Here is a 22,427-nt window from a genome sequence, read left to right on the forward strand (position 1 = left end):
AAATTTGATAGCGAGGTTGGGGGTGGCAGGAACAGACAGTAGCAACTCTGTTTTAATTTATACGGGCCCCGCGGACGTCTGGGCCCTTTAAGGACGGTGAGAAACACGAATCTCGTCAGGGAAACGTGTCTTCTACGAAAATAGGTCGAGCAAATGACTTTATGAACTTAATGAGCAGAAGAACCGCCCCCCATCCGCACCCCCACCGTACGACAACCACCCTCTTTATCGAAATAGAACGGCCGAAACCCTCACAGCAAAGCAGCAGCGCGTGTCGTGCTCGGTCGTTGAACATTTCTAACAAAATAGAGGCTCATTTTTACCATTGAAGACCTTGGAAGATCCAAGTGGCTGATTTTCAAAATTGTTCAATTTCTCTTTTTGTGTATGCACCAATCCCCGTCGATGTGAGTGCATCGGCGTCGAATCATTATTAATTAGGTTAATATTCAAACTGGGATTTAATGTTTGCTTTTCGCGAGCGCTGAGCGTGTCGTCTATTTAGAAATTAATATTTGATATTTCGCGAGTGGCGAGTGTGTCGTTTAGAGATTTGAATTTAAATTAGAAATGAATATCTGATAATTCTGAGCGTTGAGTGCGCCTAATGGAAATTAATATTCGACATTCGTGAGTGTAGTGTATCGTTTAGAATGGTTAAGGAAAATGCTTCTGGGGAAAACAGACGGAGATTACCTGACTGTAAAAATTGGTCGTTGCGTAATTAACCAAATATATTTGTTTACCGGGCAATTCCATGAACTTCGACGACGGACTTGCCCGGTTTTTACAGCAAGTCGTTCAATTATGCTTGAGGCTACCGACCGGTTTCCTCTGCGAACGGTATCCGGGGAACTCATAAACGTTGATCTTTTAACTGCGAGTAATTAGGCTCGCCGGAAAGGTGTAATACCGTGAAGCGGGATGGTTAAAGGTGACTAAACTCTCGTGCGTTACCTCTGGCTATCTGGATTGATATCACTCCACGTAATGGAGTGCAGTAGAAAGAGTTTTAAACAATATCGACTTTATTCAGACTTTGTGCAGCTCCTATTGTAACATGTGCTCCACTAAAGATATCTGTACAATCATTTCTCATGAAATTATTTTTATTATATCAATGATCGTAAAATAAAAAATCTGGAACCGGTCATTTTGACCGGTGATGGTAGGTTTAGTGTTAAAAATCGGCGATCGGGAGATTAACAAGCACGTGGATTCGGATAAAAATCCACGACTTCGCGTGTATGCAATGCAGTGCGATCACTTGCAGTGAAACGACCCACATATGTATTTTACGAGGCAGTAAATGTACAGTAGGGTCCCCTATACACACACTGTGATATAAAAAATTGTTTAAATAGACTGTACATTTACTGCCACGTGAGATGCACGTGTACATACTTTCTTTGCAACCTTTTGATCGTATTATATGTCTTTCGTAATTCGATAACAATCTACGAAGTAAATTCTTACAATAGTTTTTCCCTTTTTTAAAAAAAAATACAGTTTCGCAATCAACATTTACTACTCCGGTCGGTTAAAGTAATTCGACGAGTGGCTCTATAAACTCTCGACTGCTAAGAGTTTGAACAATAAAGATAAGCCGCTTATCTGCTTCTCTTGTTTCTTTTTATTGTGGCCCATTCTTTAGTTACATTTCGTCCTGCAGGAACTAGAAGCTAGATGCACGACCTCAAGATAAAGTAATTAGGAATATTTTCAATTTGTCAGCTGCCTTATTGAAATGTGCGATCATAATGTAATTTGTTGCAGGAATGTATACCCTGTTAGTTTAGCTATAGTATGGGTTAAGTTCGGGAACTGCCTCTGGCTATGCACCGTCATTGTACGAGATTCTAGATTGTACTTGCAACCCTCGAATGCACAATGTTGACACCAAATGTTACTCCTGAAATATAAATACAATTTGGTTGGCAAATAAGTTCGTTCTGCTTTTTACATTGGAATAAATCACAAAAACCGAACGAACTTATTTGCCACCAAATAATTTCGGTATTTTAAGGTGGAGTAAAAGCCAATTTTTCTATTCAAGCAATGAACTTCATCGAAACGTTGATTTTGTTTGACAATTAGCAAAGTTGCTTTATTATTCGTAATAAACGATCGAACCGTGTTGCGCCGAAAACATTAAAAAATTTATTACAAGCAATGAACTTTAATGAATAGAATATTTTCCATTTTGTTCGATGATCATTTGCCATCTTTTTGGGAGCTTCGTAATTCCGCGCTCATAAAACTTCAAAACAGAGTTGGGCATTAATCAATTAAAATTTTAACCGAGATTGATTGATTAATGCGTACGATTAAAAAAGGTAATCATTGAAAAATCGACGAAGAATGTAATCGTTAACCGCAATTAACGACTAAAGTACGAGTTCAATTGTTAATTGCAATTAATGAATGAAATAGAAAACTCGTCAATCAATTAAAATAGCGAAATTACTTTCTCGCCAACCAAATACAATTCACTCGACTGTGAATTTTCTAAATCTGTTATTATCTTTTCTCCATGTTCCTCCTCTTTTTGTAGGAATTTATATTTCATAGACTCTTAACTTATTTATTACAAGCCTGCGGATTTTATGCATTTCTGACGAAAAAGGACACATAAAATTTAAAGCTAACGAATTAAAAAGATTTAAGAACATCAATGTAATAAAATAATTTCTGCTTAATAAGAGAATTAAAAGAAGAAACAAATTTCTATTTGGCTCCAGTGTCTTGCGATCAATGCAAACATTTTTTATTTTGCACAAAGATCCACAGTCTATTTATTAAATTGTGGATTTAGTTAATCGTAGAAATTTCTGAATCTCTCAACGATATTAACCATAGGAAATTTATGAAATATTTTAAACAGCAATTAGATCGTGAATAGAAATTCTTCCTTTCGAAAATAATCTCATCGAACAAATGCAATCTTGATGTTTCTGTTAATAACACCTCTTGGTCTGTTGCACTTAAAAAAGAATGTCCATGCTTTTTAAAATTATTTTGGAGGAAGTTTAGTAGGTGAAATATTTTAAACAGCAATTAAATCGTGGATATAAATTCTTCCTTTCAAAAATAATATCATCGAAAAAATTCAATCTTTATGCCTCTGTTAATAACACCTCTTGGTGTGTTGCACTTAAAAAAATGTCCATGCGTTATAAAATAATTTTGGAGGAAGTTTAGTAGGAAATTTATGAAATATTTTAAACAGCAATTAAATCGTGAATATAAATTCTTCCTTTAGAAAATAATATCATCGAAAAAATTCCATCTTTATGTCTCTGTTAATAAATGCCACACCTGTTGGTCTGTTGCACTTAAAAAAGAATGTCCATGCTTTTTAAAATTATTTTGGAGGAAGTTTAATGGAAAAGCCGAGCGAAGTATATTACATTTATTGGTCGGTGAGATAGCATAGCGTTCCACGTTGTTTTATCTGCGCTAATGTAAAAGCGTGCAGGTGATACAAGGGCCACCTGGATTTCATCGAGTGTTGCCATATGCCTTCAAACCCCTGCGTTCCGTACAGCGTGGATACGATTACCATAAGCATTTAGGGTAAATAATAACGTATAAAAACCAGACGGTAATTGAATTCGCAGCAACACACACACACACACACACACCCTTCGTCTGGCTCTACTCCCGTAATCTTATCGTATCAAATAAATTCTGGTTACGTAATTTTGACTAACGTAGATCGTCGATGGAGCTGTGAAATTCGCAGATTAGAAAAAAGATCCCGAAGAATCGTGCAGAAAAATCGGAACTCCTAGCCGCGGCACTTGCGTAATCCGTTATCTCGCGTCATGAGAATACACTGTATTAATTGGCGAACGAGCGCGGAATTATACATTTAATTGCGGTTTGCGTCATTCGTGGCAATTCTGTCGTAAGATGCAACATTTGCATATCGGTGTCTTTGTGGGAAGTTGCAAATTCCAGTTCAACTTGTATTCCATCGAAATGTTGCAGTTAATTCGTGTCGTAATTGTTCATTTACATCGCACGAGGAATTATTTATGAATGCAAACACGAGACTATCTTTTAAACGATTGCACAACGTATTTTATGTTTCAATTCGGATCGGAAGAGTAAATGTTTACACGTTCGAGTCGACGCTTATTTATCGATTCAAAATTACACAAGGAAGTCTATCAAGTCAAACAGTATTTAGTAGATTAGATAAAGTTCAGTAAAATTCGCACCATGGATCGATAAAAAGAAAACGTTACAAGTTGACTGTACGGATCAATTAAAGCGGAACGAGTTCAGAGAAAGAATCGCAAGTTAACAAAAATGGAAGAGCAATTAAATAAAATTCACAGTGTATAGACCAATTAGAACGGAACGAGCTCGGGAAAAGAATTACAAGTTGATCAAAATTAGAGAGCAATTAAATAAAATTCACTGTATCAATTAAGATGAAACGAGCTCGGAAAAATATTACTGCAATAAATGAAAACGAAAGACCGAGTAAAAACGAATCGGTAAAAATCGCTCTGCGGGATGGAGAAAATTAAATGACTTTCAAATGTAAACGGTAAAGGACGAATTAAATGCAGGAGAAAAATTACAACGAAAATGAAAGAGTTAAGTCTCGAATAAAATCGTGGATTAACAAAATGATTCAATAAAAATCGCTACGGAGATAGAATTGAACCGAACAAGTCCGCCAAAAAATAACAAATTAATCAAAGCGACCATTCGTTTTCACAAAAGAAAAGGGTGGTGCCGAAGCTTGTAATCGCCGGCGTGTCCGATACAATTTCAGGGGTGAAAGCGGTCATCTGTGGGGTTGGTTTCGCGGGGGGTGGCTAGTAATTTCTGTGCAACGACGGGGGCTGAAAAATTCGTAATCCGATGTTATGAGAATATCGTGTCCCTGGCCTTAAAACGTAGCAGAGCCCGCTCTAGGGGCGGCAAAATTTTGGGGGCGCCATTCTGGCTGAAGTGTGAGAAAAATATTGATGTGTTAAATAACTAATTAATAGAAAGGTTCACGTTACGTAGAATTAGCAAAGGAAATTTCAGGAGTATCTGCTCTTTTGGGCAAAAAAGAAAGCCTAAGCAATGTACTGAGCTTAACACATTACCGACCGGTGATTATTGCATAATTTTAAGAAATCTACGGTACATGGCTAAACACTTTTTAATGGAACCTTCAATGGCAACAGCAATTTTCATTGAGAACTAACAATATCGTCAACTAATAGTATCATTTAAGATTGCAATGTAAAAGAAAATTTCTATGCTCTCTTTTGGTACAGCAAAATGCTTGAATATCCTATTAATAGGCTTCCGGTAGGTAAAGTGTTAATTACAAACCTTACTATTGCTTTAAGAATATTGCTAACGATAACTATAACTGTAGCAAGTGGCGAAAAAGGAGTTTCTCCAAGTTAAAATTAATTAAGAACCTTTTTACACAAAATCGTCTTAATGGTGTGGCCATTTTGGCAATTGAGCATGAGATTGCTGATCAAGTAAATTTAAAAAAATGCAATTAAAAAAGTTTGCGAAACTGAAAGTAAGAAAAAACAGTTTTTTGTGATTTCAGCGTAGTTGATGTTACATACCTTGTTTTATTTTCAAAATAATGGCATTTTGATTGTTCGTGCAAGAATACACATTTTTAATTTAAAAATGTAAAAAAATATTTCTTAATTAATTTCTACTGTTTTGTACTGCTTGATTATCAATGTTATATGTTATATGTTTCTTTCTAAATATATGCTTTTATTAAAATTTGAATAAAATGATTTCATTTTTGTTGATAATAAAAAATATGTACCTTTATTTAGAAAATATATATATATGTATTCTTAAGGGGCGGCAATTTGTCTTTTTGTCCGGGGCGACATAACCGCTAGAGCGGGCGCTGAACGTTCGGCTCGGAGGTTCTTGTTCGTTTTTCTCGTGATGTCGAGGTGGTTCCCCTGCACGCCCCCGCAGCGAAGGGGCGTAAGGGGGCCTGCCCGAGGAAAAACAGCCCGAGACTATTACATAAAATCCCGAAGAGGCGCAACGGCCGGAATGTTACGGTACTACGGGGCACAGTCATCAGATTAAGACTTGTACAGTATTCCCCCACGCTTCCGCCCGGGCCTGGTCACGTGACGCGTCTCGCGCATGTGTCACAATGTCACGTGACCGATCCGGCAGAGAAAGGGCAAGTCCCTTTTCCCTTTCCATTTTCCTACTGCATTTTAGAATATCCCACGCGGCGCGAATAAAGTATCGAAAATATTTAAAATTGTGCTGAACAATGGAGCGCCACCCCTAAAAATATCTCGCTGCTAGAAAAATGTCTAATGGATTTTTGAAATCGAATGAAAGAGCACGAAGCGAGAACCAGTTCCATGTTGCGCGCGGGGATCCGCGGCGAAACAAAGAACATTCGACTTCGCGGAATCGGGCGCGGCGTTTAAAATTAAAACGATCGAACACACAGACACAGAGGGGATGGCGAAGGGCTCGAGAAACAAACAGGCGAGCGAGAGTTTGTTTCGGGGAGAGAGAGCTGGCTGCGCGCTGTGTGTTTCAGTTTCGCTCATTATCATCCAGATGTACGTAGATAGGGATGCGAAAATATCGATCGAACAGCCGCAACGCTCTCTCGCGGATCCCGCACTTTATTTCGTGATTAATCGCGGGCCGCCGATTATAAATAAAACTAACATGCAAATTGGCGAGGGTGTGCGGCGCGAGTACGTTTGCGCAAACGGGAGCGCGAAAAGTGAACGAGAACTGTTTAATAGTCATGAGAGCGAAATGTGTGCCGGCTCTCTCCGGTATCCTTGACTCGACGCGCCGATTGATAAAACTATAGACGAAAATAGATTGTTTACTTTGCTTATCGATCAATTAGAACGCGGCGACGACGGGGGAAAAAACGACACCCAGCAGCCGCACCGAAAAACTGATCGCATATTTCTCTCTTTCTCTATTTCTCGTATCGCTCTTTCTCGTAAACAACGCGAGGGCAGAACAACGGAGAGATTTTATAACAACGATTTTTTTTTGTCTCTTTTCGGCATAGCATCCGCCGAATTTTAATCTCGTAATTTCTGTCTCTTTTTTTCGTCGCGGAATATTCCATCGCCCGGAATCGAATTTTTTATTAACTCGACTACAAGCTTCCTCCTTCTGGCTCCGGTTTGCTTTATTATTGGCTGGAATTGAATTTTTTGCATTCGCGATATTTTTTTGAAACGATGCTGTTCTTTTGAATGCGCCTCGTGTAACAGGAAATCGATGCTTTATTTTTGGAAGCCAAGAAAAAATGCATTCTGCATCCATTGTTTGGGTATCTGTTGTTGCCGATGGTCAATCGACTTCATTTCATTCGAACGATTAGTTAAATTGCTGTGGACAATAGTGTCTTGTTCTTTTCAAGCTCCCAGTAATGATACTGCTAGCTTTTATTTTTATTGAATGTGCTCAAATCATGAACTTTGCTCAGAAGTTTCTCGTGAGAACATTTATACAACTATAATCTTTAAAATTTTTTGTGCAATTCAATTTATCCATGAATTTGGTACAATAAATCACGGCAAATTCAGAAATTGATTTTTATTACAATTTGTCAAATGACGAGCGTTGACGTAATTTCGGTCGAAATATTTCGAACTCCGATAATAAAGTTCTTTTCGACTGTTCAGTTTCGTTTAGCATAAAATTTGCACAATGGAGCCTCCATTGTTTGCTTCTCTTTGCCATTCGACAATGCTGGAAATTATTTTCAAAGATATCGAGTAATATTCGAAGCTCGGCCGGACAGAGTAAACATAACCGTGTACAGTTGTATATAAATGCGTATTGTTAAAACGAATATTGTTTGGAGACAATGGTTTCATTCGACTAGGAATCGCGAGCACGGCGAGCCGGCAATTATACGCCGGACAAAGAATAAATTGTTTAAACGGGCACGGACGACTATTCATAAATATTGAACGGCGCGCAGCAGTTATTATAAATAATGCATAGGCGGGAGGGGGTAGAAGCAGAATACCTGCTCCGGTATTCTCCGTTTAATCGCGGGCCACATTATGTAATTGTTTGCCAATAAAGCGACGAAATTAACTTATTTCTCGTGTAAACGCAGCAGTCGGGTATCGGTAAAAAGAGAGACGTCCGCTAAGTAATTCCGCTTGTTCGAGTTCGTTTACGTAAGAGAGCGGAAAACGTTAACATTTTCGTCTAGAATCGCAAACTGTAACAACAAGACGAAGAAAAGAAGAAGAAGAAGAAGAAGAAGAAGAAGAGGAGGAACACCGAGAGGGAAAAAAGAAGTACCGTGCCTGCAACGTGTTTAATTGCAACTATCGATCTGTTACATAATTAATGAACTTGCTCGTTCTTTGTCGACTGCAAGAGCCGGGGATTAAAAACAAGGTAGGACAATAACAGCGGAGCTGCAGCAGATTCCGTTTTTACGGTCCCGGAGCTTAGGAAAAGTAAATTGGAACGATCAAGAACGGGCAGAACGATCCGATTTTCTATAAATGGCTCAGTCTCTTTTTCTTGCTTCTTGCTCGTCTCATAAAATATTCAACAACTCGCGCAACTCTCAATACGCTTCTATATTATTATCGGCAACAACGACGTGAACCGTGCAATACACTGGGCAACAACGCGTTCTCTGTTTGTTTAATTAAATTCCCGCTCGACATGCCTCTATTCATGGAAACCGTTGCAACAGATGCACCCAGGCGGAAAATATTCGATCGAATTAAACGCACAATCGATTATCAACGCCGCGGGGCCGGTTTTTGCGCGCAATATGGAAACGCGGATTTTCTGTTAATAAAATGTAATGTCCTCTTGTGCTATTTGAATAAATGCAAAATGTGCGATTGTATTTCGATGTCTCTGAATTTCTCGGGTAAGCAAACAGACTGAACAGTATTAATTAATTACAATTATTTTGTAAAAATTCATTTATGGCAATTCGAAGTATATAAATATATTTTTGGCATTTTTAGGGAACAAAATAGCCAGGTAGCCTAAAAATTGCTATGTCATTATTCAATATATCTGAATTTCTTGGGTAAGTAAACAGACCTAACAGTATTAATTAATTACAATTATTTTGTAAAAATTCATTTATAGCAATCCGAAATATATAAATATATTTTTGATATTTTTAAGGAACAATCCAAAATAGCCAAGTAGCCTAAAAATTGCTATACCATTATTCAAAATATAAATAAAATAAAAAGAGCGTATAGAATGGAAACATTCTAGGTCGGAAGAGTTTAGTTTCGGAATGAAAATATTGAATTTGTTGTGGTTTTCCCAGTTTCTACAGTTAAATAAAATATATAAAAGAAGCTTTTTAAAAACCACGCTTACATTAAAATGCGCCAAAAAGGAGAAAATAATTTTTTACCTGGTTCTCCATAAAATACCGAATTCAGTTAAATGATTAATAATTTAAAATTCGATTACAAGATTTAATAATATTAATTTTCGACTGGCGGAAAAACGACGAAAAAATCTGTACACGTCGAAGCGTATATTTCTACAAGGCATTGTGTGTCTCGATATCGAACGAGGCGGCGCCAATGCGCGTGGGCGTGACTAAAGGAATCTCCGAATGCTTTCGATCGACGTATTTCGTCATTTAACTTTCCAGCGGGGATCAAGCAATTCCACAAAATATATGGGGGGGAAACAGGCTCTCTCTCGAGCACACACCATCGATACGAGAACTAATGGTCGTTTTCCCTGCACTAAATTGTCTAATGCCAACCTCTCGAAAATTCTCCAGCAAGTAAAAACTATGTTTCCCTGTTAACAACACTTTCGCGGCTGGCTATTTAAATGTTACTACCTTGAATTCTTTGACCATCATTCTCTATCATTTCTGTATTCCGATAACTCCTCAATTAGGGCTGTAACAGATTGAAGGAGCAGCATACCTGCAAGCAAAAACGGGAAATTGTTAGTTACAGCGTCGTGATCGTGGCTGCGGATTTTTATGATTAGACTGCGGATTTTATGCATTTATGACAAAAAATGGGTATTTGTAATTTAAAGTAGTGGACATTTAAAAAATATTTAAGAACAACAACGTATTAGTTTCAACTTGATAGGATAATTAAAAGAAGAATGCAATTTTTATTTGGCTCCTGTGTCCTGCAATCAATGCAAACATTTTTTATTTTGCATAAAGATCCGCAGTCTATTTATGATAAATAGATATCTATTTTAATTGAAAGTACAGCAACTTCTAAATTCCTCTTTAAATTCAAACAATCAATGATACACTATTGATAATTAAAATCGAGCAGACTCTGATAAGTAAATGAACGGTATTTATAAACTATTTCTGTTCCCGCTAGCGAAGGACAGACATAAACATGTAAATATGCAGAAAGGAGCATAAAGCGAAGAATCTCGGCTCAGCCGTTTTTATACGGTTCTCTCAGGAATTTAATAAGCAATATAAAACGATGCATTTCGAAATTGTTCCGCGGCTAGCTGAAACAGTAAAAAGAATATCTAATAAACGATAAGGCATTCTAAATCTTATTTTAAAACATTTCCCCGTCTGGGAAGACCGCGCGGCGCATGCAAAAAAAAACCCCGGTGAACCTACAATATCAGGCGAATACGTATGCCACATTTATTTTACATTTTACTAGTCTTTCCTTTTTCGGTTCATTTTAGTTGCATCATTTTATTATTCGCGTAACATCGTTACTTCTATCTCATTTTATTTCCATTTTACTCGTGCTTTATTTTCGCTCTGACTTCATGGCAGGCGTTCTGCTCGCTGCCTGCATAAATACGATATTATTATTATTGTTGTAGTTGTTAGAAACGAACTGCAACGAGCGAAATGCATATTCCGCGCGCGGGAAATTGTTTAATTTTGATAGGGCGACGGCTTCCATTATTCACGGCGAATAACAAACAGCGCCCGAAAGAACAATAATGTGAAAATGTGATAGCGTGCGTTTGGAATGGTACAATAATCGACTCGAAACTCCGAATATCGCCTAATTTTGATACGATGATAGATCCCGTAATTTCTGCCGATAACAACATCAATAATAATAATAATAATAATAATAATAATAGGAACAGCAATAATATTTCCATTATACACGCATTAGCAGATGCAATAGAGATCGCACGAACGATAAACGCGGAATAATATTCGCGTATAATGCGAGGTTCAGCTTAATTGCTGTTTAAACACCTAACCTTCCTGCTGTGTTCTATTAAGTGGATACTCTCGGCTGTCTGACGGATCACCTGGTTCACGCAACTTTTTCTTTTTATTCCACCAGAGGAAGATGGATACCACGGTGTTACGACGGGGAAGAAACCGCGTTAAAGAAATCATTTATTTCGAAATGGAGCGGACAATCAAGAACTTCGGACCGTAATATCTCTCGGAAGTGAAATCATCTAGCATCTCTCGTCCCGCTTCAGAGATACTCGCGAACTAAGTGGATCACGTAAATTATATCGAATAATCATCTCTCAGGAATCCACAAGCTAAAACATCCTTTCAATAAAAATGATCATTTTCAGAATTTCTAATAATCAACTTAAGAACATTCCTGAGAGAACTTTGAAGATTTTCCGTTTCGTAGTTTTTCATGTACGTTTTTATTAGTCTCCTAACCCTTTAACCCTTTGCACTCCGATTTATTTTAAGTGTTTCATTTGCAATTTACTTCGAAGGACAGTTTCTTGACTGCTACTTATTTTGAACAATTTTGTTTACTAATTAAATTAAATACAGCTCTCTCTCTCAAACATTGTTGGAATTTATATTTATGGAAGTTACATCTGTTTTTAACTAAAAAATACTTAAGTAAATAAAGGAAGAACTAGATACATATAAAAACACGTTTCATTTACATTTTCCTTTCTCCGACGCCGAGTCACGCTCGACAGAGGAGTGCAAAGGGTTCATTTGTAAGATGAAAATCCTTCATTAACCTGTCCACTCGTTTTCCCAGTGATCGATATTGGGAAAACAATTAAGTGGCAATCAAATTCATTGGAGGTCGTTCACCTGGTGCACCACCACGAGCACATATGATTTAAGTTACGCTGCCAGGAATAATGACGGTATTAAAGAATTTCCGGCAGCTGAATAAGAAAACCGAGAAACGGCCGAGGAATGCTGGCGTGTATAAAGGACGAGTTAACTCGTCCTACCCGATAGCGATAGAGAGATAAAGAGAGAACCCAACCCTTGTGAAACGTTTTGAAAACGGTACTTTTTACTGTTCCCTGGGCGTCTAGAATTAGAGGCGTTTCTTTTCCTGTACTGGTGAAAATACCTGCTCGTTGTTACTTAATTGTGCGCTCCCGGACTAACAGTCTGCGCGGTAAATTGCAAACAACAAAGCTTCGAGTGTGCCTTACACAACGAAATACATAATGATCGAATAAATTAATGAGGAACGTCGAATATCGAGACTGAGAGTGTACATTGTAGAAATAGTTGGACATTTTCATTGCAGATTTTTATACAAAATAAATAACGCCGAGGTTGATCTCAAGCTACACATCCATTTATTTCTCTTCCTGAATATAATAATAACTAATTTCTCTTACTAAAATTATTTTTTTGCGAGTTGAACATCGTACAACAATGTGTTTCAATTTTTTACATGTATTTACTGCCTCGTTACTCAACATTAGTTTATTAGAACAACATGAACAAATGAAGAAACAGCTGTAGAATAAATTATAGCGGAAAGGCTCTGAACCCGTGTTTCTCGTGAACTGCACGAGGCGTTTCCTAAAAGATCAGGTTCGGGTCCGAGCCGAAAGTCGTTCCGAAGTAACTAGAATCGAACAATTTCGGAAACGGGCCGGGCTGAGCCGGGCCGGGCCGAGACGAGTCTCCGGACTAGCTTTCGGAAAAGAAAAACGAGTGGTGTGCACCCGAGGGATCGAAAAAAAGATGGGATATGGGGCAATGGCCCCCGAAGCTCCCCCCTGGCCCCCGAAGCCCCCCTCCCCTAGCCTGCTTGTCTCATTGTATACCCTCGCCGCGTGTAATCGCATATACATACACCGAGCTGTCCAAGCCCTCCCTCTCTCTCTCTCTCTCTCTCTGCGTCACTCTGTTGTACTCTCTTTTACTCTGTTTCACTCTGTTGCACTCTGTTTTACTCTGTTCTTCTCTCTTTTTCCCTCCATCTCGCTGCATCTTGCTCGGTTTCTCTCTCTCTTCCCCTCAGATTCACTCTATTCTCCTCCCCAACCCCGCCATTTCACTCCATCCTGCTATCCCGCACTGTGACTCTCTCTCTTTCTCTCCCACATCAGTTTCCCCTCGCAACACCACGTGTGTCCACGTACCCCCTCTCTCCTGTTGCTCGTTCTCCCTTTCTCTCGCGCAGGTTCTCTCCTCCCTCGTTCCTCTCCCTCTCCTCCAGATGCTCGAACCCTGTCCTTGTTCCGCTTCAACCCACTTCTATCCGTCCCTCTCCCACCCTCTTCGGAATGAGTTTTACTAAGCACTTTAAAGCTACCGTCACACCGAGAGTGACTCACCACGGGACATAAAGGACCGATGCATAACCGAGATGAACGATACACGAGAACTCGTGTGACTTTCTCCGTCCCCGGGACACTACTCATTCTGCTGCGGGACTAGCATTTGCTGCTGTGGTTTTTTCTTTTCTTTGGTTACTTCCGCCGGCATCGAAATTTCATGAGCTGAACGTTCGCCATTTTTGGGAACGTTTTGAGACATTTTTGCAGAGATCACAAGCTGAGGATTTGTCAATTTTTTGGTGGAAGTGTTTTTAATTTTGTTGCTTCGTTGGTCATACCTTGGAAAATAAGAGGCGCCAGTAAAAATTGCCATAACAGTCTTCGAAGCAGTTTCAATATTATTAAAATTGATGTAAAAAGATCAGCTGTTCTATTCGATATACACAATGTAAAAAAGATTGCATAAAATAAAAGTCATGTTTGGTTTTTGGGATTAAAATTGCTTCGAGTACAAAGGGTTATACACTAACGAGCATAACTGATTCAACACACTTTTTTCAATTTCTTTGCAAGGCTAGAAGAATTAGTTTAGTAAATGACGTCTAAAGAATATTTTGAAAAAATGCAATTGGTCAGAATTGCGAAAAAAAATAGTGAAGATTGATTTTAACTACTTTTTTAGCTGAGCCAGTAACGAATATTTTATATTTAAATGATGATCAACTTGTATAAATTATATAAGCTCCGAAAATTTCATTGAAATTGTTTCATCGGTTTACGAGTTATGAACGATCAAAAGTGGTGAAAGGTCAAAAATCTTGAAAAATCGCAATTTTTACCACTTTTGACCGTCCATAACTCGTAAACCAATTAACCAATTTCAATGAAATTTTCGGAGCGTGTATCATTTATACCAGTTGACCAAACACACCTTTTAAATTTTCGTTATCGGCCCAGCCAAAAAAGTAGTAAAAATCAACTTTTACTATTTTTTTCCGCAATTCCGACCAAATGCATTTTTCCAAAATATTATTTAGTCGTCATTCACTAAACTAATTCTTCTAGCCTTACAGCGAAATTAAAGTCGTTTGCTCCATTCATAAAAAAGTTATTCTGATTTAAAGTGTGTTGAATCAGTTATGCTCGTACATCCTGTTAGGCAAGACGAGAACAATCTGCAGCTGTTTAAGCGTTCATAAAAATGTTCCACCCACAGAAAAATGAACACATCAATGAAATATAATGCAGTTCTCGTTCATACCGTTCATCCATACAAATAATTTTTATTTATCTCCACACAATTTTCTCACAAACACGTGCGCGATCCGGTTCAAAATCAAATTACTCGGCGAATCGATAAAGAATTCTACGGAAATCGTAGCGAAAAGAAAACAGAAAAATAAAATATTCAATCCATCATGTCTCAGCGTGCCCGTGCGAAATGTGTTCGAAAATTGTAGCACAACCACGACCAAGAAATATTCGCGGCTCGCCGATGGAATATAGAAAAGCGACTTCCCCGTCGCGCCGGTGAAAAGAAAATAGAAATAGCCGATCGGTGTTTGCATGAATAAAATATTAACATAGAAATCGAGTATCCGTGTTTGCAGCAAAATGCGATACAAGAAAGTTGTTCGGATAGTTGCTCACGCGCCGGTTGCATAGTTCTCGTGATTAAACTTCACGTTCCAGCGAGCAGCGTCTTATTTTATCTCCGGTCGCGGAACGTTTATTATTTAATATTTCCCCTCGGTGATTAAATACTAGAGCTGACGAAATTGCTATGATCCCGTTCAGTTTCGAGAGAGAGAGAGAGAGAGAGAGAGAGAGAGAGAGAGAGAGAGAGAGAGAGAGAGAGAGAGAGAGAGCACTTCGCCGCTATGGGGGTAGTTCTGTTAATATTCGAAGGGAACAATGATCGTTTTGTATCGAACGGTGCCTGGCTGGCACTCGGTTTTAGGAGAGGGAATTAAGAAACTGCCTTTAACGGGCAAGTTTCCTGCTTTCTTGGCTTTATCGGGATAATTTGATTAGAGTTGTAAATGGGACTCGGTTGGCTCGGTGTTTAACGACTCTCCGGCCAGTGGTTCTCCTCGTTTCGTTCCTCGCGATAGAAAACCATCCTCGGCTATGCTCAACCAATCCCCACGTCTCTTTATGCCGCGTGTCCACTTCGGGGCTTTTACACAAGATAGTAAACCCCGATAGTTGACTATCCTCGCCGCGATTACGACTGGTTTATTTCAATGTAGAACACCGCAGACGCGGTCCCAACCGAGCGGAATTACCGCGACTCGTTCTAATGAAGTCTAGCCTCACAATTAACCCGGCAAAACAAATTAACTGGTCGTTAACTCTCAACCTAGCTACCTCGGTTTTTCCGCCGATCCATCCGCCGATATTTTTACGGCTAAGTCGATTTTAATTGCCATTCCGACGGGAAATGACGGGTCTCGAATTCCTCCACTGTCGCTGCAAGTCGAAGATTTCGCGGAAATTATTATCGACCCTCGAATGGAGGGGCTTGGGTCCGTTTTGACCCCGAAACTTTTATTCTCTACCAGCCAGTTAATCTAAGTTTTGGGAATGGTTGAAATGGTTGTGAAAAATGTTTAATTAGAAGCCAAATAAATTGGTCGGAGCAGAGTTTAGAATTTTAGAACCACTATTTGACTGCTCGACATTCTCCACATGAATCTTCTTCAATTTATGCCACGGGCGACGAAGGTTCGATGAAATCAAGTCTTTGGAAGCTCGCCAAGTTAATGATTAATAGAACGAAGCAAAATATGTAAGCGGATTCCAGTTTTGTAATAATGTGATGTCACCAGATGGGAATCTCGAATTCTCTGATTTGTAGACACCGAAATTGTGGATAAACTTTAAAAATACAACATTTCCTCAATCTATAATATATAAAACTTACGATTTTAATAAAAAATAACAAGGAAGTATTCCAAGGGTTTCATATTTTTGATATTTTTGTCTGATTCACGCTGTAAAATTAGATTTTTGGAAGATTGCCAAGCTAATGATGAAGAGAGCGAATAAAACAGCTGAATTCCAGTTCTGTGGTAATTTGTACATTTTCTTGATTTGTAGACAATGAAATTACAAAGATGCTTCTGTCGAAGAAGCATTTCGTCTGGTCGCTATGTCCGACATGAATTTTGTATTCAGATTTATGATTTTTGGAAGATTGTCAGGTTAATACGTAACGAAACAGAATATTTGAGATCTGCTTCGGATTAAAATTTTCCTAATTCACAGAAATTATACGAAAGCTATTATAAAAAATCGACGCGATCTAAAATGAAGCTTCTAATTTTAATACAACATTGCGCTGATATTAATTTTGTATCAATTCACGGCGTAAAATCCGGTCTACCGCGCGGTTCAGTGGGTTAACGATGAAAGGAACGAAACAAAATAATTGGATTCGAGTTCTGCGATAATTTGACGCCGCTGGATGACGGAGTGTCTGACACCCGGCCAGACCGAGCCTCGGTTTAAATATCGGGTTCGTTGAATGCAGAGTCTTCGCGCAGACAGTGGTATAGAGGAAGTTCTTGATGGGTTTATTACATAGCCGGAGCCACACGGTTTTCCCGAGCAAATATTCCTCCGACTCGAAACGAAACGATTTATTCGGCGGAGTCTCTCGGTCGATATCCCAGGTTCGAATGGCTCGGGATCGGCTCCTTCGTGTGCCAATTGTCGAAAGCTAACCATTCGAACACCTTCCCCTTCCCTGGGTACTCCCATTGGTTAAATTGGTTAGGGACTCCAAAATAATTTAAAGCAAATTGGTACGAATTCAATTCGTTCGTCTCGCAGACTCCTGCAGTGGAAAGTTAAAAATCAGATTTTTCGAGAAATTTTCAACGTGGCGAAGTGGCTTTTTAAAGTAAAAATTTATTGGTAACTCCAAAATATAATTTAAAGCGAATTGGTATTATAGAAATTTAATTAAGTGACATCACAGACTCCTGTATTGAAAAATTAAAAATTAAAAAACCAATCAAAATTGAAAATCTGATTTCAATGGACTTTTTCCACCCCTGTTTCTCTAATTGGTTAAATTGGGGTTTTTAACATCATCGAGGAAATGCAAAATAATCTATAGCAAATTGAAACAGTACAAAGTCAATTCATTGACCTCACAAACGCAACCCTTACACTGGAAAATCAAAAATCAGATTCGAAGGGACTTGTTCCACCCTTGTTTCTCTAATTGGTTAGAATGGATGTTTAAATTCCTTGAAGAATTCCAAAATACATAATTTAAAGCACATTGAAGCAAATTCAATATTTATCGACCTCACAGACTGAACCCTTGCACTGGAAAATTAAAAATCAGACTTGAAGGGACTTTTTCTACCCTTGTTTCTCTAATTGGTTAGAATGGATGTTTAAATTCCTTGAAGAATTCCAAAATACATCATTTAAAGCAATTGAAGCAAATTCAATATTTATCGACCTCACAGACTGAACCCTTACACTGGAAAATCAAAAATCAGATTTGAAGGGCCTTCTTCTACCCTTGTTTTTCTAATTGGTTAGAATGGATGTTTCAATTGATTGAAAAATTCCAAAATAATTGAAAGCACATTGAAGCAAATTCAATATTTATCGACCTCACCGACTCCTGTAGCGGAAAATAACAAATCGGATTTCGAGAAACTGTTCCTACCCTTATCCCCCAATTAAAGTGGTTGTTTAGGATGAAAATACCAGACACATTGAGCGCAGATAGTGCACTCAATTTTGCGCATGTATTCGTTACGCGGTCTTCCAGGTTGGGTCCGAAGATTTATTCGGATCTCGTCGGTATATTACAGGCGAAATCGATACACAAACACGTTCTCGCACGGCTGTTCCTATTTTCCCTCGGATTTAGATGGCCGTCGCAGGCGGCTGTTTGTGAGACAGCCTTTAGGTTACACGTGCGCGCACACGTCGACGCGGAGGGTCTCTTGAATAGCGATGGGCGCGCAGCAGTCCGCCCCTCTGTTTCGCCTTTGCAATCAATTCTTTTTTTAAAGAAGCCCCTAATCCTTTTAAACATCACGCTGACTACGGGAGAAAAACGCTAAGCCTCCTCGACACTTCTGTCAACCGTCGATATCCTTCAATTCTTAAAACGAAATTACCGCCGGGTTCCCGTCGAGCGAACGGCTTCATCCAGAAAATTACCGGGCTGCTTCCAACCCTCGAAAAATTACGGGAATCGAATCGTCACATTTTTAATAGTTAGACGCGAGACTATTCGTTTAAAAGAATTGTTGAACGTTTCTGAAGCGGTAGATATTTCAAAATCGAAGTTGCCCCTTTCGAGAACTGATTCACAAATGATTCACTAAAAACTGCTATGCCAAAATATTATTTACATTGTCCAAAATATTATTTTCGCATTTTCTAATGCTAAAACATGCGGGAGAAATAACCTACCGAGCCTTAAGAGTAACACGTTCCCTTATCAAAATGACAAGATTGATTTTATTTAATTTATTTGAAATCATTTTTATTATTTCAATAATTGTGAAATGAAGAACCTGGAACTAAATTTCTCAACTTAGTACGAGTAAATCGGACGAGTTTCCCCCTTGCAGAAAATAGAAAAATCATACAGAATATGGAAATAAATTGAAGAAGAAATGTCGTAGACTGCAAAAGGTTAAAAATATTAAATGGCTATGAGTTTGACGCGAATTGGCAAGATCTTAAAGGCGATGTCAGAGTCTGCGGGAAGTGAAAGTTTGATTTCCTCTTGATCTGATCGCGAGATGTTCGAGTCCCTCGCTACCCGGAGCTCACCTACGGGACGGGGCACGAGTGTATGCGTGTATACACGAGTGAATCAACACAGAGGAACGCACACAAGGCCGGATACACGTGTATGCAGGCTCGATACACGATATATACGGGGAATTTGACTGAGGTACGTTACACGCACACCCCTCTTCGCCTCTCTGTAACACGAATCAGCGAATAGGCACACTTGACTCGTCAGCGCATCGCCTCACGCTACACTTGCGAAGGCATTTAACCCTTTGCGGTCCCAGCTTCTTTCTCTGTTTGCAGTCTTTGTCAATCGTTCGAGAAATATGCGCCGCTAAATAATTCTCCATCGCTCTGCGGGCTCTTTGCATTCGAAACACGCGATTGGTTGAAACCGAACCGATACACTACCGCACGTATACTAACACCGTTGCCATCATACTAAACGTTCGAACAATATATGCTGTTTACGATCTATCTACGTTCCATGTGATTTATAACGAGAATGATTTTTTTCGAAATTATTTTAACTCGCTCCGTTCCCAATTATCTCGCACATTTTTGCGTTGGGTTACCGTAGCCCGACACACAGGAACGCCGAATTTCCGGAATTTCCGCGAGTGCATAAGTATGACGTTAGTTGAAAGATCCTGTGGTTTGAAATTTATTTTTAACGTACGTATCATTTTAAATCAAAATGTGCGCGGTCTAAAAATGTATTTTAAACTCGTGCGGGGATTCTACTGTTACTCTTATATAAATTTTGGAATTTCTTTTAACGAGCTTTATGAACACCGTTATGAAATTCTGATTCAGAATTTATTTAATTCGCAATCTCTCTCATAAAATTTATTTCGACTATTCTTTTATTTTGTTAATTCCATAGGTGGGCACTATTTGGCGAGGAAAATTAAGCATTATTTTGCTTAAAGAAAATAGTATCTTATTTGAACAATATGAACCTCGAAATAAAATATTTCTATTTGAACAATTTTATCCACAAAATAAAATATTTCTATTTTAATCATTTGAAACACAAAGTAAAATATTTCTATTTTAATAATCTGAAACACAAACTAGAATATTTTATTTTTCGCATCTTTATACCTAATTGGATCGAACCAGTGTGCTGATCGATAAAAAAGGAACATTTGTTATACCTAATATTTTCAGAAATCGCATTACTTATTTAATATTTCTTATTTTACCAATAATTTAAAGAAGAAATGGTACTTGATATAAGAAAGTATATAAAATAGTTTAAAATAAAATACTATTTTCAAATACTATTTTCAAAAATTACTGCAACAAATAAAATATTTTACATCCAAAAATTACTGCATCAAATAAAATATTTTATCTTCAAAGTTGCACAGTCACTGTAAAATAAATGGGATTATTTAGTATTTGCTATTTAAAATACTATTTTCCCCAGCTCTGGTTAATTCCGCAATTTCACGGTTTCAATTTTATGCAGAATTTCTGTAATCCATAATTACAGAACACTGTTCTTTGTATTGTTCGTATTATTAATTTTTTGATGATAAATTTCCCATTACCCGCCCGATTCGATGAATAATTTCTTTCGCGCGATTGCGTCGTACCGTTGCATCGATAGCTGGAAAATTTTTGTTTTGCGACACGTCCGGTAAAAAACGTTTCGATTGAAAGGTTGGTGTTTCCGGGTTCCTCGCAAGAAAACTAATATTTATTATTGAATACAGCATCGACTGCCAAAAGCGCAGTTGCAATCCAGGTCAGCCGGACTCCCGGAGGACGTAGTATGGTCAATAAGTTCGCAAAACGTCCCCTTGTCAGGGGATTTGTTGCGAGAGTGTGTGCGCGCGCGCGTGTGTACGTGTGGGTCGTCCGTCGAGTAGAGAGAGAGAATCGTTAATAATAATTTCCGAGGACATTTCCGACGCAGAATAAACAGATGAACACGGCAAGAAAGGAATTGTATTTTTAACGGTCGCGCGCAAAAGCCCCGCGCGCGCGATCGAAATACGGCCGGTTAATTGCACGCATTATTTGTCAGGCTTTTTCATCGCATTGGTGGCGACTAAATTCTCCTCGAGGGTCATTCGTTTCGATTAAACCGAGTGGAACGCATTTTACTGCAGTTCACCGCGAGATCCGTGCTGCGAAAGTAATTCATACAGAGCCAGACATTGTGTGTATAATGCGCGGAAACATTCCCGCCATCATTTCTCTCTTTTTTTGCTTTTTTAACTAGCACGGAGAAAGCAATTACACGTTCGAAATGAGCGCACGCGCGACTGTTAATACCATTTTTTTTTCGGATGCCGGAGAAATTAGAGTTCAAATGTAAATTTTAATGCGAAAACCGCCGCGCGATTTATTTGCACGCTCGCAGGCAAAAACGCTTTTAGCAACCGAGAAATAAATACGGACTGCCGTGTTTAAACAATGATGCGACTGAAATATTCAAACACAATTTTTGTCTAATTTTTCTGCGCGGATTTCACTGGATTTTCAATCGGTTTCTGTAATATTGAGTAATTGAGTAATAGCTCAAGAATGTCTGTTTAAAAATCTATGTTTACGTTCTCCTCTATAAATTAGAATTTTTTTAATTCATTTCGAAAGTCTTAGAAAACTCGGGAACTTCTTATATTAGTTATAGTAATGTCTACGGACCGCTATTTAAACAGCGTGTCGGTCCGTCCAGCTGCTCATTACAATAAACTACCGGTACAGTTATGAATATTTATTCGAATTCAACTATCCGGGGCAATAAGAAGCGATATTACGGCGTAATTTTACTTTCAAATTATGAAAATGTCGAGGAGGGGTTGGTTATATTTACGACAGACAGTGCAGTATATTAGGAGAGTGGATAGATTAAATTCATGCTCGGGGGGGCCTCGGTGGAACAGAATCTGCCGAAACGAAAACGAACGTGGCCGTCATTATCGTTCCGAAGGCTCGATGACGCGAGACAACGGAAGTTTATAGGTTGTAAAGGATATTTGAGAGGGAGCGAGAGAGAGTAGGGGGGCCAGTGATTCTCCTTGCAATAGGGCCCTAACACGGGATCAGAAGTCACCTTGGAAGAAGACTCCGAAAATGGAACCGGTTCTCAGCATCGGTATAATTGGGTCCCAAGCTCGGAGCTGGCCCTCTTT

At 38.6% G+C, this 22,427-nt stretch overlaps 1 protein-coding gene across 5 annotated transcripts in view; it reads right to left on the reverse strand.

Moving 5' to 3' along the window:
* Positions 1-22,427, reverse strand: part of LOC143215827 (uncharacterized) — a 362,235-nt gene that overhangs the window by 276,972 nt on the left and 62,836 nt on the right. For 4 of the 5 annotated variants that reach the window (XM_076438370.1, XM_076438369.1, XM_076438367.1 and 1 more), the window contains one exon: positions 9,857-9,944. The exons of the other annotated variant lie outside the window; for it this stretch is intronic. In XM_076438370.1, the coding sequence (XP_076294485.1) occupies positions 9,857-9,877 (21 nt within the window). In that variant the 5' untranslated portion in view covers positions 9,878-9,944. The remainder of the gene's footprint in view (positions 1-9,856; positions 9,945-22,427) is intronic. 5 annotated transcript variants of the gene reach the window in all.

Source organism: Lasioglossum baleicum, chromosome 14 (genome assembly GCF_051020765.1).
Source record: "Lasioglossum baleicum chromosome 14, iyLasBale1, whole genome shotgun sequence".
Classification (NCBI taxonomy): Eukaryota; Metazoa; Arthropoda; class Insecta; order Hymenoptera; family Halictidae; genus Lasioglossum; species Lasioglossum baleicum.